Below are 21,541 nucleotides of genomic sequence, written 5' to 3' on the forward strand. Positions count from 1 at the left end.
TTTTCAGGGAACCCCCTCTTATCATTACTGGTGGGGAGACTGAGGCCCAGATGGTACACAGCCTGTCTGAGGTCACACCATACAGAGGTGCTCCCTGGAGGCCAGCGGATGACCCAAGGTTGAGTCATGTGTTGCTTTCTTGATCATATTTCATAAGCCTCCACTCCGTGCCACAACGGACTGGTTTCAAATTGAGAAAGGAGTATGTCAAGGCTGTATATTGTCACCCTATTTATTTAACTTATATTCAGAGTAAGTATATCATGCGAAATGCTGGGCTGGGTGAAGCACAAACTGGAATCAAGATTGCCAGGAGAAATATCAATAACCTCAGACATTCAGATGACACAACCCTTATGGCAGAAAGTGAAGAGGAACTAAAGGGCCTCTTAATAAAAGTGAAAGAGGAGGGTGAAAAAGCTGACTTAAAATTCAACACTCAAAGAACTAAGATCAGAGCATCTGGTCCCATCAGTTCAGTTCAGTTCAGTTCAGTTGCTCAGTCGTGTCCGACTCTTTGCAACCCCATGAATCACAGCACGCCAGGCCTCCCTGTCCATCACAAACTCCCGGAGTTTACTCAAACTCATGTCCATTGAGTTGGTGATGCCATCCAGCCATCTCATCCTCTGTCATCCCCTTCCTCGCCCCCATCCTCCCAGCATCAGGGGCTTCTTCCAATGGGCAACTCTTGCATGAGGTGCCAAAGCATGAGTCGCTTCAGCTCAGTCCTTCTAATGAACACCCAGGGTGATCTCCTTTAGGATGGACTGGTTGGATTCCTCATGCAGTCCAGGACTCTCAAGAGTCTCATCCAGACACCACAGTCAAATCAGTTTTTCAGCGCTCAGCTTTCTTCACAGTCAACTCTACATTCGCATCTGACCACTGGAAAAACATAAGCCTTTGACTAGACGTCCCATCACTTCATGGCAAATAAGATGGGAAACAATGGAAACACAGTGGAGACTTTATTTTGGGGGGGCTCCAAAACACTTGCAGATGGTGACTGCGCCTGAATTAAAGGAAACACTTGCTTCTTGGAAAGAAAAGCTATGACCAACATGACTGTACTACTACTGCTAAGTCACTTCAGTCGCGTCCGACTCTGTGCGACCCCATAGACGGCAGCCCACCAGGCTCCCCCGTCCCTGGGATTCTCCAGGCAAGAACACTGGAGTGGGTTGCCATTTCCTTCTCCAATGCATGAAAGTGAAAAGTGAAAGTGAAGTTGCTCAGTTGTGTCCGACTCGTAGTGACCCCATGGACTGCAGACCACCAGGCTCCTCCACCCATGGGATTTTCCAGGCAAGAGTACTGGAGTGGGGTGCCATTGCCTTCTCCGAAGGACCAACACTAGACAGCATATTAAAAAAGCAGAGATTACTTTTGCCAAAAGGTCCGTCTAGTCACGCTTCTTTCTAGTCAAGGTTTCCAGTATCATGTTGGATATGAGGTTGGACCATAAAGAAAGCTGAGCGCCAATAGAAGTGATGCTTCTAGAAGCTGTGGTGTTGGGAACTCTCAAGAGTCCCTTGGACTGCAAGGAGATCCAACCAGTCAATCCTAAAGGAGATCAGGCCTGGGTGTTCATTAGAAGGACTGATGCTAAAGCTGAAGCTCCAATACTTTGGCCACCTGATGCGAAGAGCTGACTCATTAGGAAACCTCCTTCCTCCAGGAGGAGAAGGGGATGACAGAGGATGAGATGGTTGGATGGCATCACCAACTCAAAGGACATGAGTCTGGGCAAGCTCTGGGAGATGGTGAAGGACAGGGAAGCCTGGTGTGCTGCAGTCCATGGGGTCGCAAAGAGTCGGACATGACTGAGTGACTGAACTGAACTGAATTATTATAAAATTATTTAATAATGATGACTTATTGTTTTTAATGTTTATCTATTTATTTGGCAGCATGAGGACTTAATGCAGCACAGGGGATCATCATTGCGTGATTCAAGTTCTTTCATTGTGGCGCTTGGACTGTATAATTGCGGCATGAGCTAGTTGCTCCATGGCATGTGGGATCTTAGTTCCCCAACCAGGGATCGAACCCGTGACCCCTGCGTTGCAAGGTGGATTCTTAACCACTGGACCACCAGAGAAGTTCCTGGCTTATTATTAATAGCCTTTGCTCACATGTATCACCGAGCACTTCTGTGCCCGGCATCATGCAAAGGACTTGCATTCATCCTCAAGGCAACCCCATGGAGTGTCTACTACTGTCATGAGCCCTTTAGAGGAGAGATGGCAGAGGCTTAGCGAGGGTGAGCTGCTTGCCCAGGGTCACACAGCTGGACAGAAGCAGGACTGGTATTCAAAGCCAGGTTTATCTGAGCCTGGAAGCTAAGCTGCAGACTTCCACTGCCTGCAACTCAGCTGCCCAGAATCCCAAGGCAGAGAGCCAGTGAATGCTTAGGCAGCACTGAGAGAGATGTGCCTGTCCCCCGCTGCCTAAAGAGCTGCTTGCATTTCCTTATGTAATCAGCCGTGAAGCCCTAAGTGAGCAGACTCAGGTCCCTCGTCCCTGACTGTCACACGGGCAATTGAGGACCTCGGAGCATGAACTGTATGATGAGACAACACAGCTCCAGAACCACGTGGCTCCTCAAAGCTCAGCCCAGCAAAGATGCCTCCTTTTGGAATGAGAGCAGCCTCAGTGGTGGGGTCAGCGGCCCCTTCTTCATTATCCAGAACAGGCTCCGTTGGGTCAGGCTCCCCAAAGACACCCCCAGCCTCAGAGCAGGCTGGCCCTGTCCTGCTGTCCCCCTTGGGCGGCAGGGAACCGCCCTGTGCCTCCAACAGGCTGTGGCCTTGTCTACAGACAGAAGAAGGGCTGAGACAACCCCTCAAAGCCCCTCCTCAGCACCAGGATTCTATGCACCTAGGAAAGATGTATTAGTCAGCTATGACCATGATAACGCCACATAACAGACTGCCCCCAAAATTCAGTGGCATAAAATACTACACATTTGTTTCTTGCAAGACTTCTGGTGTCTGGAGTTTGGCTGTTGAGGACTGGGATTGGCTGGCAGGACTCCAAGTTGATGGTTACTCCTTTTGTCCATGTTTCTTGCATCTTTGGACTGTGTGCGACTTGAGGCTTATTATTCTGATGAAGAGGCCCGATTGTGCAAGCACATTTCAAGACTCTTTGTGTGTGTCATTTGCTAAAATTTCATTGGCTCAGACAAATCCCACGGCAAAGCCCCGAATCAGAAGTTGGGGAAGTAGATCCACTCCCCATAGGCTGAGGCAGGGGCATGGCTGTGTCATATTATTGCAAAGCCCAGAAGAATAGAGATGATAATTCTGTCTACCATGCAGGGAGAGAGTGGTCCAGAGTCAGAAGGGGAAAGGGCCTGAGAGGTCACAGGCACAGAGGCTGAGGCCACGGGAGGGGATGGGACGTGCTCATGTCACACAGCAGACACCAGGCAGAGCTGGATACCCAGGGTTCTGGTTTGGTTCTGCCTCTTGGGAAAAACTGAGGGCAGGAGGAGAGGGGGTCGACAGAGGAACAAATGGACTCAGCATTGAAGAGGATGTCCTCTGTCCTTGTACAGCCTCTTCTGGAATCTCAGGGCTGCAGGGACATCAAAAATGTCTGGTTGGGTACACCCATCTGATGCCAAGAGTCAGGAGGGTGAAGACAGTGACTATGTGACACTGAAACCGCTGTTCCCATCCGGCACTCAGAGCAGACATCATTCATTGATTATCGCTCTTTTTCCCTGGGTAAGGGCTCAGATTCTGAACCATTCTCAGCTCAGATTCTGTTATAGCAGCCCAGACAGGCTTCCTGGAAGAGGTGGGATTTCAGCATCTGTTAAAAATGGCAGGCGAATCACAGTGAGCAGAAGTGGGGAAAGCGTGACCTAGGCGTGGAGTCTGGGGGGATATCTAGGGAGCATCCTGTGTTCAGTTCTGCACGTGGGCTGGAGGACCAGCCTCTTGGCTACTCTGCTCTCTCAGCACCCTCATAACAGGTCCTGGGCAAGGACAGAGGAGGGGCGGGTTAAAGGGGGTGAAATGGGGATGGGAGAAGGAGGAAGGGGAAAGCAACTGTGAGCAGACATGGTCATCAGGTGAGAGGGGAGTGAGCTGGGGATAGTGCCTGCCCGGGGTCTCTGCCCCTTCACCTCAGGATGTCAGGAGTTGAGCCCGGGGCAGGGAGCCCAGGCCAACCTACCAGGTTGTTGAGATAACAGAAGCTCAGGAAATTAATCATAGTGCTTGCTTCTCAGGCTGTGTATCAGCCCCTCACGGCAGCAGCTTTATCCATCTCCCCTGCTTTTGCTCTGCTGTCTTGAGGGTATGTGGCAGGGAAGGGGACAGGGAGACAGGGCCAGGCACCACCTCCTGGCGTCACTCCCCGCCGCTCCAGAACCCTAGCAGCCCCCTATCACCCACGGCATGTGGGCAGGCTTTCAAAGGCACAGGAGCCATTATTTCCTAGGTGGAAATTCATGACTACCAAAGCTGATGGTGATGGCTGTGAATCCTCCCCACTCCGGGCCTAGATGCTTCCATAGAGCCTCAGGGCTCCACAGAATACAGTTTGAAAATCCCTAGGATGAAATCCACAGATGCCTCTGCCTGGCATTTGAAACCCTCTGCTCCCTGATGCCCACCAGTCTCAGCTCTCCCTGGGACATGCTGCTCAATCCAAAGCAGCCTTTAGCCCCCCTGACCCCTTTGCCACCCTCTTCTCTCTACCTGAAAGGTCCCCAACACATCTGGGCAGCTGGTGAATTCCCACTTATTCTTCAAGACCCTGCGCTCCCATCCCTCCTCCTTCTCCTCCTTCCTGCATTGCTTGTGTAGGCATCTGACCCTTCTTCCCACACCCAGGGAGCTCTGCTCTTCTGGGAAGCCTTACAGCACTTCCTACCTTGTAGCGTGGTTATTTATGTACTTGTCTGGTCTCCCTGGTAGCCAGCAAATTCCTTAAGGGCAGAAACCATCTTCTTTATCTCTGTCTCCCTGGAAGTTCCCAGCAGGATCTTGAGCAGAGAAAGGGCTGAATAAATATTTATTTGTTGAATATCTTTATTGAGTGTTGGTTATGATACGGTACTAGGCAGTCAGGCTGCAGAGTGAAGGGCCTGCTCTCTGCCCTCAGCAAGGCTTCAGTCTAAGAGAAAGCAGAGGGCTTGCCTGATGGTGTAGGGGTTAGCACTGCGGAGCAACTGAGCCCCACGCCATGACTACTGAAGCCTGCGTGCCTAGAGCCCATGCTGCTCAACAAGAGAAACCACCTCAGTGAGAATCCTATGCACCGCAGCTGGAGAGTAGCCCCTGCTCACCGCAACCAGAGGAAGCCCACACACAGCAACCAAGACCCAGTGCAGCCTAAATAAATTATTTAGGAAAAAATAAGAGAAAGCAAAATCTGTAAACGAACAGTACAGAGGGGAAAAAAGGTATATCATGATGTAGGCAGGCGGATTCTTTACCACTGAGCCATCAGGGAAGCCCATTATACCGTGACAATCTTGAGCAAACCAAGACAGACTGGTACCCCTGTGCATTCTGCAGAAGGTGAATGGGAGCCCAGGTCTCTCCTTGCAGGTGGCAGTTCCCTGGTCCCTGAGTTTCTTCCATCTCCAACACACCCACACACTTTCCTCCTTCCCAACAGCCTAATGTGCAAGGGAAAAGGCTCCCATCTCCAGACTGCTGTCAAGACATTAGGGATGGTTCTGTGGACCAGCAACAAAATCTTGCCTTCATAATCGTGCCTGAAGCTCCAATACTTTGGCCACCTGATGAAAAGAGCCAACTCATTGGGAAAGACCCTGATGCTGGGAAAGACTGAGGGCAGGAGGAGAAGGGGGTGACAGAGGATGAGATGGTTGGATGGCATCACCGACTCAGTTGACATGGGTTTGAGCAAACTGGGAGAGAGTGAAGGACAGGGAAGCCAGGCGTGCTGTGGTTCATGAGGTCTCGAAGAGTCAGACACGACTTAGCAACTGAACAACATAACAGTCATGCCCACCTGCAGTCCCAGTCTGGGAACACTGTCTCCAACTTCCAGGCTCCAATGCTCCTTCTCAATGAGCTCAGAGAACTCATAGGGGCCACTGGGGCCTCACCCCAGCTGTGTGCCCCTGGGCAAGCCCCTTAGCCTCTTGGAGCTCTGGGTTCCTTCACAGGCAAAAGCAAGGATGCTAGTCCCCAGGGTTATCAGTGAGGAATCTGGGACCCAGTCCAAGTGCCTGCTCTCCATAAGCAGCCTCTACATATAAACCCTGGACCCACCCTCCACCTCCAAGGGGGTGGGGGGGCTGCTGTTGGCTGCAGCCCTGACCCCTGACCTGATGGAATGAGCTAGAACAGTGATGTGGTTCTCCTGCCATGGGAGCGGCAGGAGGAGGATAGTGTGTGTGTGTGGTGGGGGGGAGGCCCAGCTCCAAACCCACCCCCACTCACCGCAGGCGCACTCAGGAACATGCTCTCTCTCTCTCACATACACACACACACTTTCTTTTTCTGTTGTTTGCGGCTAATTGTTTATTAGGAGATGCAGGAGGCTGCGCCAGTGGGAAGGCTCAGCTTGCTCCGCTATAATTAGGATAATGCACATTAGTCATTTAGTGTAACTCGGAGAGCAGCCCCCTCCCCAGGCTCCCCTCCCCCACCGCTCCTGCCACAGCCCCCAAGCTGGGCTGTGCAGGTTTGCCCAGGTTCCTGGGTCGAGGGGCTGGGGGGCGCGGGGAGGCAGTGTCCTGGGCCTGGGCCACCAGCCCCAGCCTCCTTCCTACCCCCCAGCCCTCATCACCTGCCCGCTGCTCACCTCCTCCACCCCCTGGCCACCCGCTCAGATGGAGTTACCTCCTCTCTCCCCCACCACTCTCCCCCCACCACTGTTTCCTTTCCCTCTGTACCTCTCAGTACCCCCACCTCCTGCCATCCTTGCCTTATTTCTGTTCTTTCTCCTTCCCCGAGCCCTCCCTGGCAGCCTGACCAGTAAGTAGGTCAAGGCCGGGTTTCCATGCCCTTGGGGTGGGGCCGGTCCTCCTGGGTGGGGTGACCTCCCTCGGGCTTGCTCCCTTAGAGGGTACCCCGCCCCCGCCCCGTGGCTGTCCACCCCTCTTCCCTGCCTGAGGCCCCTAGTACTTGCTGGCTCAAGGACTGGGCTGGCAAAGGCAGCCCTTTTGTCTCGAAAAGGCCCTTCCCACATCAGTGAGGCTCTGCTCCTCACTCACTCAGGGAGGGTCTTCCTGAAGTGGGGGAAATCGAGCTGCAGGAGAGGCAGGTGTGTTTGGGGGTGAAACGGGGGCTCCCCGAGGGCTGAATCCCCATACAGCCTTTTGCGGCACTGAAAAGACGTCACATCCGGCCCACTAGGTGGGGCAGACTGAGGTCTGGGGCCGAGGTCATGCCCTGGCCTTGCCGGTGGTCACCGGGGCCAGGGGTGAGGATGGGGCCCCTCCAGATTTTCAGAAGTAAATAAAAGAGCTGTTCCTGGGGCAGGGACGGGGGAGCGATGCCTGAAAATACAGGCCTCCTTGTCTGCAGGAGCCTGTTTTGAGCCTCTGGTCCTGATCATGAGGTCACAGATGCAGACAGACTAAGAGACAGACACGTGCTCACAACTCCCAAGGGCAGGCTCACGGAGCAGGCACTAGGAGGGGGCCACCCGCAGCCCAGGTTCACAATCTGAGTGGTCCATTTCTCAAGGTCTTCGCCCCCCAGCAGGACCACATCCTCACCCACCCGGGCTACCCTTTCTCACCCTCCCTCTGTGTCGTAGGTCCCAAGGCTCCGCACCTCAGGGTCATGTATGAAAGGGAAAGTCACTCAGTCATGTCCGACTCTTGGCAACCCCATGGACTTTGCAGTCCATGAAGTCCTCCAGAATACTGGAGTGGGTAACCGTTCCCTTCTCCAGGGGATCCTCCCGCCCAGGGATCGATCAAACCGGGGTCTCCTGCGTTGCAGGCGGATTCTTTACCAACTGAGCTATCAGGGAAGCAGCTTACAGGATTCCGTGAGAGCAGAAGGTGGAGGGGAAGGAGTGATCTCAGCCCAACCAGTCTCTCGGGACCAGGAGACATTTCCTCAGTCTCCCGTTGGGATTGCTTCTGTCTAGCATCAAGGCTCTGGGGCCGGTAAGAAGACACTCCTGGGAGAAGCAGGGCAATAAGAACCCTGTTTCCTTGGGCCTGTGGCCTACTTTGCTGTGTACCCAGCAGGTCTTCCTTCCATCCTGGAGCCTCAGGTGCCCTCCCCCGTGCCCAGGAGCAGGACTAGACAGTCATTTCCAGCACACAGGGGCTGTCCCAGGAACACCTGCTTGGGGGCCCGTGGCTGCCTAATCTTCCGGTGCCCTGGTCCTCTTTTGACCTTCCAGAAGCATCCCTACCTCCCACCTTAGCTGAGTTTGGTTCCTTCTTCCATCCACCAGCATCTATTCCTTCCCTCCTCTTTTCCACCTGTGTCTTTCTGATTTCCTGCAATATGTGGCCCAGTGGAAGGACGGATTTTAGGCTGTGAAAGCAAAAGGTCAGGAGATGAGAGATGGCCAGGTCAGGAGAGATGGCCCAGGATAGGGCCACCCCAGCCATTGTTTCATTCATTCATAGCTCTGTGCAGGGTGCCAGGGAGTAAGACAGCAACAGGGCACCCACCCTTAGTGGCACGCAAGTCAGCCACCTGTCAAAGCATGAGACGATCAGGGTAGGGGTTCATGCATGGGGAAGGGGAGCCAGTCACTGGGTTTCCAAGGGTTTCCGGGCCCGGGCTCAGGAGGCTGTGTGGGCATCCATTTAATGATGAAGGTAGTAACACCCAAACAATGGCTAACATTTCAAGAGGGCTAACTGGGTGTTAGGCTTCCCAGGTGGTACAGCGGGAAAGAATCCACCTGCAATGCAGAAGATGCAGATTCAATCCCTGGGTCGGGAAGATCCCCTGGAGAAGGAAATGGCAACCCACTCCAGTATTTCTTGCCTGGGAAATCCCATGGACAGAGGAGCTGGCAGGCTACAGTCCATGGGGTCACAAAAGAGTCAGACACGACTTAGCAACTAAACAACAGCAGCTGGCTGTCAGGCACTGTTGAAATGCTTTGCTTCTTATAACACTAGCATTTAATTATCAAAGTAACCCTCTCTAAGAGGCATCTCTGACTTTCCTGATAGTCCAGTGGTTAAGAATCCACCTGCCTATGCAGGGGACCCAGGTTCAATCCCTGATCCGGGAAGATTACACATGCCACGGGGTAACTAGGCCCATGGGTGACAACTACCAAGCCCATGCACCCTAGAGCCCAAACTCTGTGACAAGAGAAGCCAGCTCAACAAGAAGCCCAAGTACCGCAGCTAGAGAGTAACCCCACTCACTGCAAATAGAGGAAGCCCGGGCATAGCAACAAAGACTCAGCACAGCTAAAAAGTAATAAGTATTTTTTTAATAGCTAAAGAAGAGAGACCGCTATCATCTCATTTTGCAGTTTTTCAATGTAAAAGTAAAAGTCACTCAGTCTTGCCCACCTCTTTGCAACCCCATGAAGTATACAGTTCTCCAGGCCAGAATCGTGGCGTGGGTAGCCTTTCCCTTCCCTTCTCCAGCGGATCTTCCCAACCCAGGGATCAAACCCAGGTCTCCTGCATTGCAGGTGGATTCTTTACCATCTGAGCCTCCAGGGAAGCCAGGAAATATAATAGAAGGATATTAGACCTCTTGCCTAAGGTCACACAGCTAATAAATGACAGAGCCTGTCTGACCCTCAGTTGCTTTATCTGTAAAATATGGGGGAAGGGGCCCTGCCGTCCTTCAGCTAAGACTCGGGGAGTTCCCAGGCAGAGGGCTGGAAATGACCTGGCCAATCGCCCAGTGCTGTTGGGGCCAAGCAGGCCAGGGGGATTTAGGGCAACGTGGGGGATGGGGGCCCCTCCTACTCGCCCCTGCCCCAGCCCATGGGGCTGGCACAGTATTAAGAAGCTGCTGCCCCAGGATTTGCACCCTCCAAGGAGGCAGCAGGAGCCCCTGGGGGCTACGGGGGGGGCCACTGGAGACTTCAGGGGCCCACCCTGCCCCTGCCCCCACCCCTGCAGTGAGTTATTAGCATACTCACTGAATGGAAGTCCTCCCCACCAGCTCCTGCTGCTCCCAGCCCAGCCCAGGCTGCCGGCACACAGGGGTCCTCAGTGCTGGGGACACAGGGGCTAGAGGACAGGGAGCCTCCAGGTTGATGGGGGCCACACAGCCCTGCCCCAAGGGCGCTGCTTTGGGTAGGGGTAGAGCTAAGTGGAGGAGAGAGGTGCAGGGGTGCTTGGAGCGGGGGTGGACATCTGTCTCGGGCCCCAGGCCTCATGGGGCCTCCCTCTCCTCTGCTGGACTCCTCCTGCTCGGGGTGGATGACCACCGTCCCACCTCGGGTGGGGTCTTGCCTATATGGACCAGCCTATAAAGCATCTTTGTCAGCTTGAAAAGAGACGGAAACAGCCCCGCCCTAGGCACTGGGTTTGATGAGCAGAGGTGGGGCTGGGTTTTAACATCTTTTTGCAAAACCCAGACTGCTCTAGAGTACACAGGAGCCCTGTCCTAGCGGAGAGGGGGCCGTGTTTGGGGCCTGCTGGGCCCAGCTGTCACCTCCCCTTTATCTGGCCATCCCTGCCTGGATGAGAACCCACCAGGATTTCCCTGCACACATGGCCCCTGCCCAGCCCGAGGTCACCCACGTGGCAGGCAGGACAGGGACTAGCCTCTTCTCCCAGGTGAGGACACCGAGGCCCGGAGGGAGGAGGAAAGTGCTGAGCGTCAGGTTCCTGGGCTGGGTTCCAGGGACCCCAACAGCGAGCCCTTGTTCCAGCCTCGATGCCACTTTCCAGGTCCTCGGGACATTCTGCTCCATGTGCCTGTCACCTCAGCACTTGTCCTGTTTAACTTAACAGATGTTGACAGGGAACCTGCCAGGAGCTAAACAATGCACCAAGTGGTGGGGAAAAGCAGGTCAGCACTTCCCTCCTCTCAGAACCAAATAGCCAGTAAGTGATGAATGAATGAATGAATGAGCACTGATCACTGACTCTGTTCCAGAAACTCCGCCAAGTAATTTGCTTATTTAGTCATGACAACTCTATGAAATAGATTCTATTACCCTCATTTTGGGCTTCCCTGATAGCTCAGCTGGTAAAGTATCCACCTGCAATGCAGGAAATCTTGGTTTGATTCCTCGGTCGGGAAGATCCCGTGGAGAAGGGAATGGCTACCCACTCCAGTATTCTTGGGCTTCCCTGGTGGCTCAGACGGTAAAGAATACGCCTGTAATGCGGGAGACCTAGGTTCGATCCCTGGGTAGGGAAGATCCCCTGAAGGAGGGCATGGCAACCCACTCCAGTATTCTTGCCTGGACAATCCCCATGGACAGAGAAGCCTGGAGGGCTATAGTCCATGGGGTCGAACTGAGTGACTAAGCGCAGCACAGAACATCCTCATTTTACAAATGTGGTAATACAGGCTCAGAGAGGGTATATAACTGACTCGAGTTTACACAGCTCACAAGTGTCAGATCTGGAATTTGTATGTGAATTTGTGTGCTTCCAAACCACATAGATTCTTCTTCCTTTTATTTTTTAATTTCCTTTTTTTTTTTAAATTCTTGGAACAGCTTCAAACACTTTCTTTCATTTTTAATGACATTTATTGTTTTCTTTCTAATTTTACAAGCAATACATGTTCTTTGCAGACAACTAGAAATACATAAAAGCATAAAGTAAAAAATAACAATCATGCATAATCCTCACCCCCCAGAGATAACTACCATTAGCATTTTGATGTATTTCCTCCCAGTGTCTACATATTTTTGTAAAAAATTGATATGCTGCCATATTGCCAGTTTTGCATCCTCCTTTGTTTAGTTCAAACTATTTGGGGAGCATTTTCCCACCTGAGTAAATATTTTTTGAAAACCTCCATGCTTAGACATTTGCTTTTATTGAACAATACCCTGCTTTTGGACATTTAGGTTGTCTCTAATTTTTTTTACTAATAAGCATAGCATTGTGGTGAATATCTTTCAGCATAAATCTTTGAACCAGTTTCTGCTTATTAGATTCCCAAAGGCAGAGTTACTGGGGCAAGGAGCATGAATGATTTCAAAGCCTTTAAACCATATTTTGAAATTGCTTTCTAGAAAGTTTGCCCAGTTAACCCCTCAATAGTAGGTCGTGTGAACATCTAATATCTTATAAACCCTTACTGACACCGCATACCACTAATTTAAAAAACAAAATCTTTCTCAAGATGTAGGTTTCTCCTACTCCAGCACTCACTTTGGAGCAACTAGTACCTGTGTGTGTGTCTTAGTCACTCGGTCATATCCAGCTCTTGGCAGCCCCATGGACTGTAGCCCACCAGGCTCCTCTGTCCATGCAATTCTCCAGGCAAGAACACTGGAGTGGGAAGCCTATCCCTTCACCAGGGTATCTTCCCGACCCAGGGATCAAACCTACATCTCCTTCATTGCAGGCAGATTCTTTACCGTCTGAGCCAACAGGGAAGCCCAGTAACTAGTACATTGGTTGCTAAATCCTCATTTTGCTGATGGGGAAATAGGGCCTCAGAATGCAGAAATGACGTGCTTGCACTGGATCAGATCCACCCATCAGCCAGGCATCCCTCCTCTCTCTTCTAGATCTTCAGGGTCTCAGTGGAGAGTTTCCTCCACTGCCAACTCCTGGGCCAGGGGAGTGTACTCTGCAAGTCATAGCCCTCCTGTGGGCCTGGAGGTCTGGGTTGAGGGGTCACTGGATATAGCCCATCCATGGGCTCTTCATTCTGGACCGCGTGGCCTCCGGTGTTGTCAAACCCTAGCTCATGTGCCCAATACCCAGTAAGGCCAAACAAACTAAAATATTGACATTTGGGGCAGAGAAAGGTTTACTGCAAGGGTCAAGCAAGGAGAATGGGTGGCTTGTGCTCAATAGACCCACATTCCTGAATGGCTTTCAGGTGAGGGTTTTTAAAGATGATGTTAAGGGAGAGGTTTGGAGGATGGGTGATCAGCTCACGGACCTTCTTCTGATTGGTTGGTGGTAAGGTAATAGGGTGATGTTTTGGGAATCTCAACCTTCTAGTCCCAGCCACTCTGGGGTTTGCATGCTTGTGGTCAGCATATAGTCACCTGGGCCAGGAGGGGAGTCTTAGTTTCTGCAGAACAATTCAAAGTCATGCATCAGACTGTTATCTTCATCCTTGCAGGAGGACCCAGGAGCCCTGTGACTCTATTCTCCGAATCATTAACTGCTTGTGCCTGCTCTTTAGAACTCAGGGAAGACTTCCCCAAGTTCCAACTAGGAGACTGAAGCCTTTTTCCTACAGACAAGAGGCAAGGGGACAGGGAAAGGCTTTTGTATCCAGAAGGGTGCCGCAGGGTCCTGCTCAGTTTCACTAGCATCCTCACCACCTACGTCAACCCCCCCTCTTGCTTCCTCTCTTCTGTCATTCATCCATTTGTAGATTTGGCACCAGTGTGTGCCCAGCACTGTTCTAGGCTCTGGATGCTTCATCCACCGTCAGCATCATCACATGATGGCCTGCAGGTCACAACCCTTCAGCATCTCCCAATCCCTCCTGCTTAGTGCTGTGTGGTCCAAACTCCAATGATAATGGCAATGCCTGGGAGGCTTAATAAGCATGCAAGGGACCAGGTCTCTCCCCTGAACATTGTGACTGTGTCATCCTGGGTCCAGCCCTTCTAGAATCTATTTGCTGTGGCTGTTTGATTTTCTGTGGCTGAATCTTACATTCAGGCAAGTTCAAGAGTAAGTGCTGAAGGATTCCTAAGCACCAGATATTGGGTGTGGTGCTTACACACAGACACACACACACACACACACAAAACACACGTGAGCAGGCCATCTCCCAGCACAAACCTGCACCGTCTGGCCTTGCTGACATGCCCTGCTATGACCCCACAGCCTCAAACTCATAAAGCTAACGACAATATTTTTTTTTTCTGATTTGCAAGTGATTAGTTTTAATTTGGGGGCAATTAGAGATAGAGGCAGGAGGCATCTGATCTTGATTAGAGACAGGGAGATGGCCAGAGATGCCCCCTCCCTTGGCCCTAGCCTCCACACACATTCATTTATAGATTTGGAAGGAAGTGGCCTCTGTGTCTGGGGAGAAGATATGACGTGTATCGGGGGGTAGCAAAGGCCCCTGCTGCCCTCCTAGACACCTAGGGCCAGGCTGAGGTGAAAAGGGAGGGCGTATGTGCCAGCCAATGGCCCTAAGCAGGTGCCCCAAGCCTTAGAGGAGGATAGAATTAACATTCGTTAAGCACCTACACACACCTGCCTGTGTACCATGCCGTGCACGGTGTGAAGCTGGTCAAGTCCAGTGTCTGCCCAGATCCCAAGCCAGCTAGAAAGGCGAAAGCATAAATAAGTACCTGCCCTCTGGTGCTGGAGGTGACTTGAGAGATGAAGAGGCACGTGGACCAGCATCCTGCCCACCCCGCCTCCCAGGGAGCACTCACAGAGGTGACCAATGAGACACAACATCGATTTTGCATCTCACACTCATACCAGGGCCAAGCTCCAGATCAGCCGGAGCTGGAGCTGCACAGAACAATTTACCACCCAGGTGGTGGCAGTGGAGATATCCAGGAAGGCTTCAGGGAAGAGGTGATGCCTGAGTCAGGCATGGCAGAATGAGGGGTCCTCACTACCCCACCCCCACCCCTGTGCAAATCTTCTCTTCCATGCTGGTGGGTCCAGTGTCTTTCTCGCTCCAGTGATGCCTTAGTCTCTTTCTGGAACAAGAGGGGAAGGATGAAGCCTGCTGCCTCCCAGCTGGGCATTGTCCTGAAGTGGCCCCAAGGATGGTGCTCCCAAGGGTCCCCAGCCTGGGCAGGTTCAGAAACCAGGGGAGCGGGTGGGAGATTGATGGAGGTCAGGGGATGGGAGTTCAGACCTCTTACATTCACCGACTCCCCATCCTTAGTTCTGAGCCACCAAGGAAGCCCCATCCTCAGTTCCCAAATGGTAAAGACCTAGATGCACCCTCCCGGGGCTGCGGGAGGGAGGAGCAAGCTCAGCCTAGCTGGGAAGGGTCCCAGGCCAGGCACAGTCAGGGGAGAGGGCTGGGAATGTACCATCATTATCCCCGAGGACAAAAGCTGCATGATTCCAGGGACTTGCCTGGTGGTCTGGTGGTTAAGACTCCACACTTCCAACGCAAGGGCTGCAAGTTCGATCCCTGGTTGGGGAACACACACCGATCAGCCAAGAAAAAAAGTTGCATGGTTCCAGCCTGTCTTCCTCCTCCACCCCCTTACAGTGTCTCCACGTCTCAGTGGGGAAACTGAGACTGTGAGGGGCAGAAACAGCCCATCCCACCTATTGTTAACCTGCTTGGGCTGCCATAACACGGTGCCAGAAACTGGGTGGAAAGCAACAGGAATTTATGTTCTTGCAGTTCGGGAGGCTGGAAGTCTGGGATCACGGTGATGGCAGGGTGGGTTCCTTCTGAGGCCTCGCCCTGTGGCCTGTAGATGTCCACCTTCTCCATGTGTCTTCGTCTCATGTGTCTTTTTCTTTTTTAATTAATTAATTTTTTTCATTTATTTTTATTAGTTGGAGGCTAATTACTTTACAATATTGTAGTGGTTTTTGCCATGATTTCATGATTGACATGAATAATTTCATGATTGACATGAATCAGCCATGGCTATATCTTAATCTCCTCCTTTAAGGGCACCGGTTCTATTGGATTAGGGCCCACCCCTATGACCTCATTTTAATTTAATCACCTCTTTCAAAGATTGTCATCTCTGAACACAGTCACATTTGGAGGTGCCGGGGGTTAGGACTTTGACGTATAAATCTGGGAGCGAGCACAACATAGCCCGTAACGCTGATCGTGAGATATGATGAGACAGGGAGAACCGCCTTCCTAGGGAGACAGAAACGGGGTTGGGGGCAGACCCATATCATTCCTTAGGCCCAAGGCTGTGTAGATGGTGGGGTGGGCAGGGGAGAATTCAAGTGATGCTGCTCGGGGAGGGGAGGCCACCAACAGGAAGACAATACTGTCTGGTTCACAGGGCGAGCCGAGCCGAATCAGAAGTCAGCAGGTAGAGTTTGGGGTCTGGCAAGTCGAGCGGAACTGATGAGAGGCCAGAGCAGCAGGGGTTCGTAACCACCTGTCAAGGGATGCCTGCTGTGGGGCTTGACAGACAGGTGTGTGCCTGGCTCTCTATGAGCACGAGTGTGTGTGTGTGTGTGTGTGTGTGTGCGCGCGCGTGCACGTGTGTGTACTTCCCACTAGTCTGGAGGGAGTTGAGTTGTTTCCAAGACAGGGTGAATCCAGGCCGGCTCATCCACCTCTGCAGGACCCCTCCCCACCTCAGGACCTAGCTCGCGATGGAGGCCAGCATGCACGTCGGCACATGCGTGTGTGCATGCACAGTCACACACTGTGTCCCTGAAAATTTGATCTGTTGGCAGCTCCACCAATCTCGCCTTCCTGCAGCCCCACCAGACTGCTTCCAGGGCCTTCCCCACCTCCCTGGGAAAACTGGGGCCCAGAGAGATCAAGACACCTTCTTTAGGCTCCAGAGTCAGTGAGCCGGAGAGCAGAGATTAGTGCAGGGGTCTCAGGGACACCTCCATCTCTGCTCGGCCCACAGAAAGTCCTCAGGGCCCCAGAGGATAGAATGATTCATGGTGGTGATGGGAGGGGGGCCATGTTTGTGTGTCATGATGCCATCAGTACCAAAACTGTGGTACCTAACACTACCTTTCCTGGCTCCCTTTTTTAAATGCAAGTTGGTTTCTTAAGATAAGTTGCTTCCTGTTTTAGAAGCATAGTCTCCTTATCTGCAGGGTTGCTGGGAAGGACCAGGAGTCCCAAGCCTAGGGCCAGCAACCCTCCGCCCACTGGCCATCAGGTCTCCCCTGGAAGCCCCACTGAGGGTGCTCTCATTAGCCTGAGGTTTCCCAGTTGGTGCGGCGAGGTTCATTCAGAGTACTGCATTGGTCCCACTAAAATCTGTTGAGGGTGGAGGAGGGCAGGCAAGCATGTTTTTCCAGTCCCTTCCTCCATGCTCCTCTGAGTCTGATGCCCGTCTGACAGTCCCGCCCCAACTGTGCCTCCAAGGGGTCCAGATGGCCCGCCCTCAGGTTGGGACCGTGAGTGGGTCAAAGGGGATTAAGTGCCACTTAGCAGCCTTCGGGGTCTCCTGGGGATGATAAGCGAGGCAGGGCCGGTGGTTCTGACATCCATGTCCCCGCCCTGAGCACGCAGAGTTCATGAGAGTCGTGACAGCCACTGCCCTGCTCCACCCCAGCAGGACGGGCACGGTGGCCTCTCCCCATCTCGACTCAGTACCCACAGGCCCTGGACATCCCATCACGTGTAGCACTGCCCCGCCTCTCCCCCTTGGTCTTTCAGCTCCCCTCAACATCTCCATGAGGGGCCTGATGTTACCACCTCGATTTTAGAGATGGAAACTGAGGCTCAGAATGGGAAGCAAGTTGCCGTTTGAGTGTGGTGAGGATAAGCCTTGAATTTGAGTCTCGAAGCTTCTGTTTGCCTGCTTCCTGCTACTTCCAAAGCAGTTGGTCGGCTGTGTGCTCTGGCCCAGGTCACCATCCCAGATCCCACCTGTGTGCCTGGGACCAGCCCCTCCACACACACCTACTCAGAGACTCCAGTGGTAACCATGGAGCAGGGATTCCAGGCACCACCCAGGAAGGCTCTGTCGTCTCTCCAGACACCTTCCCATCCTCATATGGGACCTGGCCCCCAACTCCACCCCATCACTGGCAACTGGCTTACTTTGCAGCACTACAGAGTGTCTAGTGGGGAAGGGTGGCCTGAGAATAGAGTTCTCTTGGAAATGGAGGGAGCAGTCTGATGATTAAAGTATAGGCTGTCCAGAGGATCAGGGACCAGAGGTTTCCCAGGTAATCTGAAGGGCTGCTTGGGAGGGGCCCTAAAGAGTCACATACACCAGGTCCCACTCTTCTTAGGACATTTGACCCAGAGCCTCTGTCATGCCCCTAGCTAATTGCCTCATTTGTTAAATTAGAAAATTAAACCACAGATTTAAATAAAAAATCAGACACGGACATCAGATCTTCAAGAGCAGGGAAGTTTTAGTTCATTGAGTTTATGAGGAATTGGGTGTGAATGTTTGTGGAACTGTCAAGGTTTCATTGATGGTAGTAAAATAATAATATGCATAAGTGGCAATAACCAGTGCATAATCAATTAGGAGTCTCCTCCTTGGGCTCGAGGTCTCTGTGAATCACTCAGTATAAATCAATTGTGATTTGTTAAAGGCTTGCTGAGTGCAAGGCCTCATAGATAACTGTCCCGCCAGGCAGGATGAGAGGTCCCCACAGAGAAGGGCAGAACTCTAAAGAAATTCCCAGGAGTAGAGCTCATATCTTGGAGGGCTTCGTGGAGGAGGCGCCACTCGAGCAGGGCCTTGGAGGAAGGTTTGGATTTGGATGTGGGCAGATAGGAAAGGAGACAATCCAATGCAGAGGGTGTGGTAAGGCAGCATCATGCTAAGTCACTTCAGTCATGTTCAGCTCTGTGCAACCCTATGGACAGCCTGCCAGACTCCTCTGTCCATGGGATTCTCCAGGCAAGACTATTGGAGTGGGTTGCCATGCCCTTCTCCGGGGAAGGCAGCATCAGCAAGCACTAAAGCCAGAAGTTGTTTAGTTATGCTAGCAGCAGGGGCTTGGGAAGAGGAATGCTGGGGAATGGGAAGCCTAGAGCCCCCTGTTAGAGGGCCCTGAATGCCATGCTCAGGTGCAAGGTGAGTTTGAATTTTATTCTGTAAGCAGAGAGTCTTTAATAGTACAAACGTTTGCATTGTGTTGCATGAATTACAGGGGAATTTCTTGATTCTCAAAAACAAATAACAACACAACATCAAAAGTGAAGAACACAGCTCAGAGGTCCATCGGAAGATCCAGACCTGATTCTCAAACCTCAAACCTCCCCATATTGGTCCTTCTTGTCCCCTGACGTGTCCACCAGGTGCTGAGCTGGGAATGAGGAGCCAAGAATTGGTGTCTGGAGGAAACAAATCCCTCTGGCTGCGATGCAGGGAAGGGATGAGAGAAGAGCCGCAGAGAGGACAGACCCAGTTAGATGCTGTTATGTTGTCATAACAACAAGAGTGAAGCCAAGGCTGGAGCAGGAACCTGGGGAGGGGGCCAGCAGTAGGATTTGAAGACGCGCCCACCTGGCTTTCAAACGCAGAGACAGAGCACCAAGAAGTGGAGTTGCTAGAACCTGGCGCAATCCTGCGAGAATGGAGAGAGGGGCCAAGAGGAGGGAAAAGTCAAGCCCAAGACCCCAAGACCCATGTTTGGGTTTGGGGGGTGGCGATCAACTTCCCTGTGTGTATTTGCGAGGTGGTAGGGCTTCCCAGGTGGTTCAGTGGTGAAGAATCCACCTGCAATGCAGGAGATGTGGATTTGATCCCTGGGTCCAGAAGATCCTCTGGAGAAGGAAATGGTAATCCACTCATGTATTCTTGCCTAGAAAAACACAGTACATGGGGTCACAAAAGAGTCAGACATGACTTAGCAACTGAGCATGCATGTAAGCATACAGGGAGTAGGTGGGGGGGGGGCCCATGTGGAATCCCTGGAGACCCTGCACCACCTGAGGCAGCGGGAGCCATAAAGCCTTGGGTCTGAAAGCCAGGTGGCCCCAGGTTCGAATCCTACTGCAGGCCCCTTTCACTCATGTGGACTTGGATAAGTTATTTAAGCTTCTAGCACCTTCATTTGTAAGAGATAAGTATAGGCTCTCAAAAAAGAGAACTTGCTAATAGAAAACTGGTTGAATCAATGGAGATCATAATAATACTTGGTTCAAAGGCTCGATCGGAGGATCAAATAAGTCACTGCCTGTCATCACAATGTACAAACAATCATTTGATTTTAATAAACAATTTTAAACCATTAAATATGTACTGGGCATGCGTGCTAAGTGACTTCAGTCATGTCCGACTTTTTGCAACCCTGTGGACTGTGGCCCACCTGGCTTCTCTGTCCGTGGGATTCTCCAGGCAAGAATACTGGAGTGGGTTGCCATGCCCTCCTCCAGGGGCTCTTCCTGACCCAGGGATTGAAGCCACATTTCCTGAGGCTCCTGCATGGTAGGCGGATTCTTTACCGCTGGGCTACTGGGAAAGCCAGTACTGCACTGTACCATTAATAACAGTGAGAATGAAAACTTACTGCCTCAGTACCACACTCTGCTCTGGGCCCTCCACACACATGACTTTGGTAAGTCCTCACGATAGCACTTGGAGGCAGAAACAATTTTTATAGTCATTTTACAAATGAGGATGCCTGAGGAGAAAGCCTCTTTAAAGCTTCCCAACGCTTGATACAGGGATTAGCTTTACCCTTACCTCGCGGAGGAAGGAATCAGCAAAGAGGGCAATTAACACACCAGTAAAGGTGGGGCCAGGCTTGGAGCCTCAAGGATGGAGAGCAGGGTGTGGCGGGGAGTGGACAGCCCTCTGTCAAGGTGAGAGGCTGGGGCGCCCTGGGGTCCGAGAGCCCGCTCCCCTGACCACTCTGGGCTCTTCTTCTGTCTGTCCCCAGCCTCTGGCCGCTCCCACCCGGCCAGCCCCAGTCCGCCAGGGCCCCAGGCCAGCCCGGTGCTGCCGATCAGCTACCGCCTGTCGCACACGCGACTGGCCTTCTTCCTGCGCGAGGCGCGGCCCCCGCCGCCCACGGTGGCCAACGGCTCCCTGCAGCGCTCCGAGCCCTTCGTGGTGTTCCAGACCAAGGAGCTGCCCGTCCTCAACGTCTCCCTGGGGCCCTTCAGCACCAGCCAGGTGGTGGCCCGGGAGCTCCTGCAGCCGTCCAGCACTCTGGACATCCCCGAGCGCCTGACGGTCAGCTGGAAGGTGCGCGCCTTCATCGTCCACCCGCGCGTGCCTGCCTCGCAGCCCGTGGCCCAGGTGCTGTTCTACGTGGCCGGCCGCGACTGGGATGACTTCGGCGTCACTGAGCGGCTGCCCTGCGTCCGCCTGCACGCCTTCCGCGACGCCCGGGAGGTCAAGAGCTCCTGCCGCCTCAGCGGGGGTCTGGCCACCTGTCTCGTGCGGGCCGAGCTGCCCCTGGCCTGGTTCGGGCCCCCAGCTCCGGCCGCGCCGCCCAGCGCCCGCCGCAAGCCTCCGGATGGGCTGGAGCCCGAGGCGACCGGGGAGAGTCAGCAAGCCGAGCTCTACTACACGCTTCATGCTCCCGATGCATCGGGGGGGTGTGGGGGGACCCGCCGGGGCGCCGGACCCGGAGCGGGGGCGCGGGCCGAGAGCCCCACCCAGCACCCGCTGCTGCGCATCGGAAGCATCAGCCTGTTCCGCCCGCCCCCCAGGAGGACCCTTCAGGAGCACAGGCTGGACAGCAACCTGATGATCCGGCTGCCGGACCGGCCCCTCAAGCCGGGCGAGGTGCTCAGCATCGTCCTCTACCTGGCCCCCAACTCCTCCTCTCCCTCCAGCCCCGGCCTGGAGCACTTCACTCTGAGGTAGG

General features: G+C 53.0%; 1 protein-coding gene across 1 annotated transcript in view; it reads left to right on the plus strand.

Moving 5' to 3' along the window:
• Positions 1-21,541, plus strand: part of TMEM132E (transmembrane protein 132E) — a 58,850-nt gene that overhangs the window by 24,528 nt on the left and 12,781 nt on the right. The window contains exon 2 of the mRNA XM_043480785.1: positions 20,606-21,536. Coding sequence (XP_043336720.1) covers positions 20,606-21,536 — 931 coding nt within the window. The remainder of the gene's footprint in view (positions 1-20,605; positions 21,537-21,541) is intronic.

The sequence above is a fragment of the Cervus canadensis genome, chromosome 1 (assembly GCF_019320065.1).
Source record: "Cervus canadensis isolate Bull #8, Minnesota chromosome 1, ASM1932006v1, whole genome shotgun sequence".
NCBI lineage: Eukaryota > Metazoa > Chordata > Mammalia > Artiodactyla > Cervidae > Cervus > Cervus canadensis.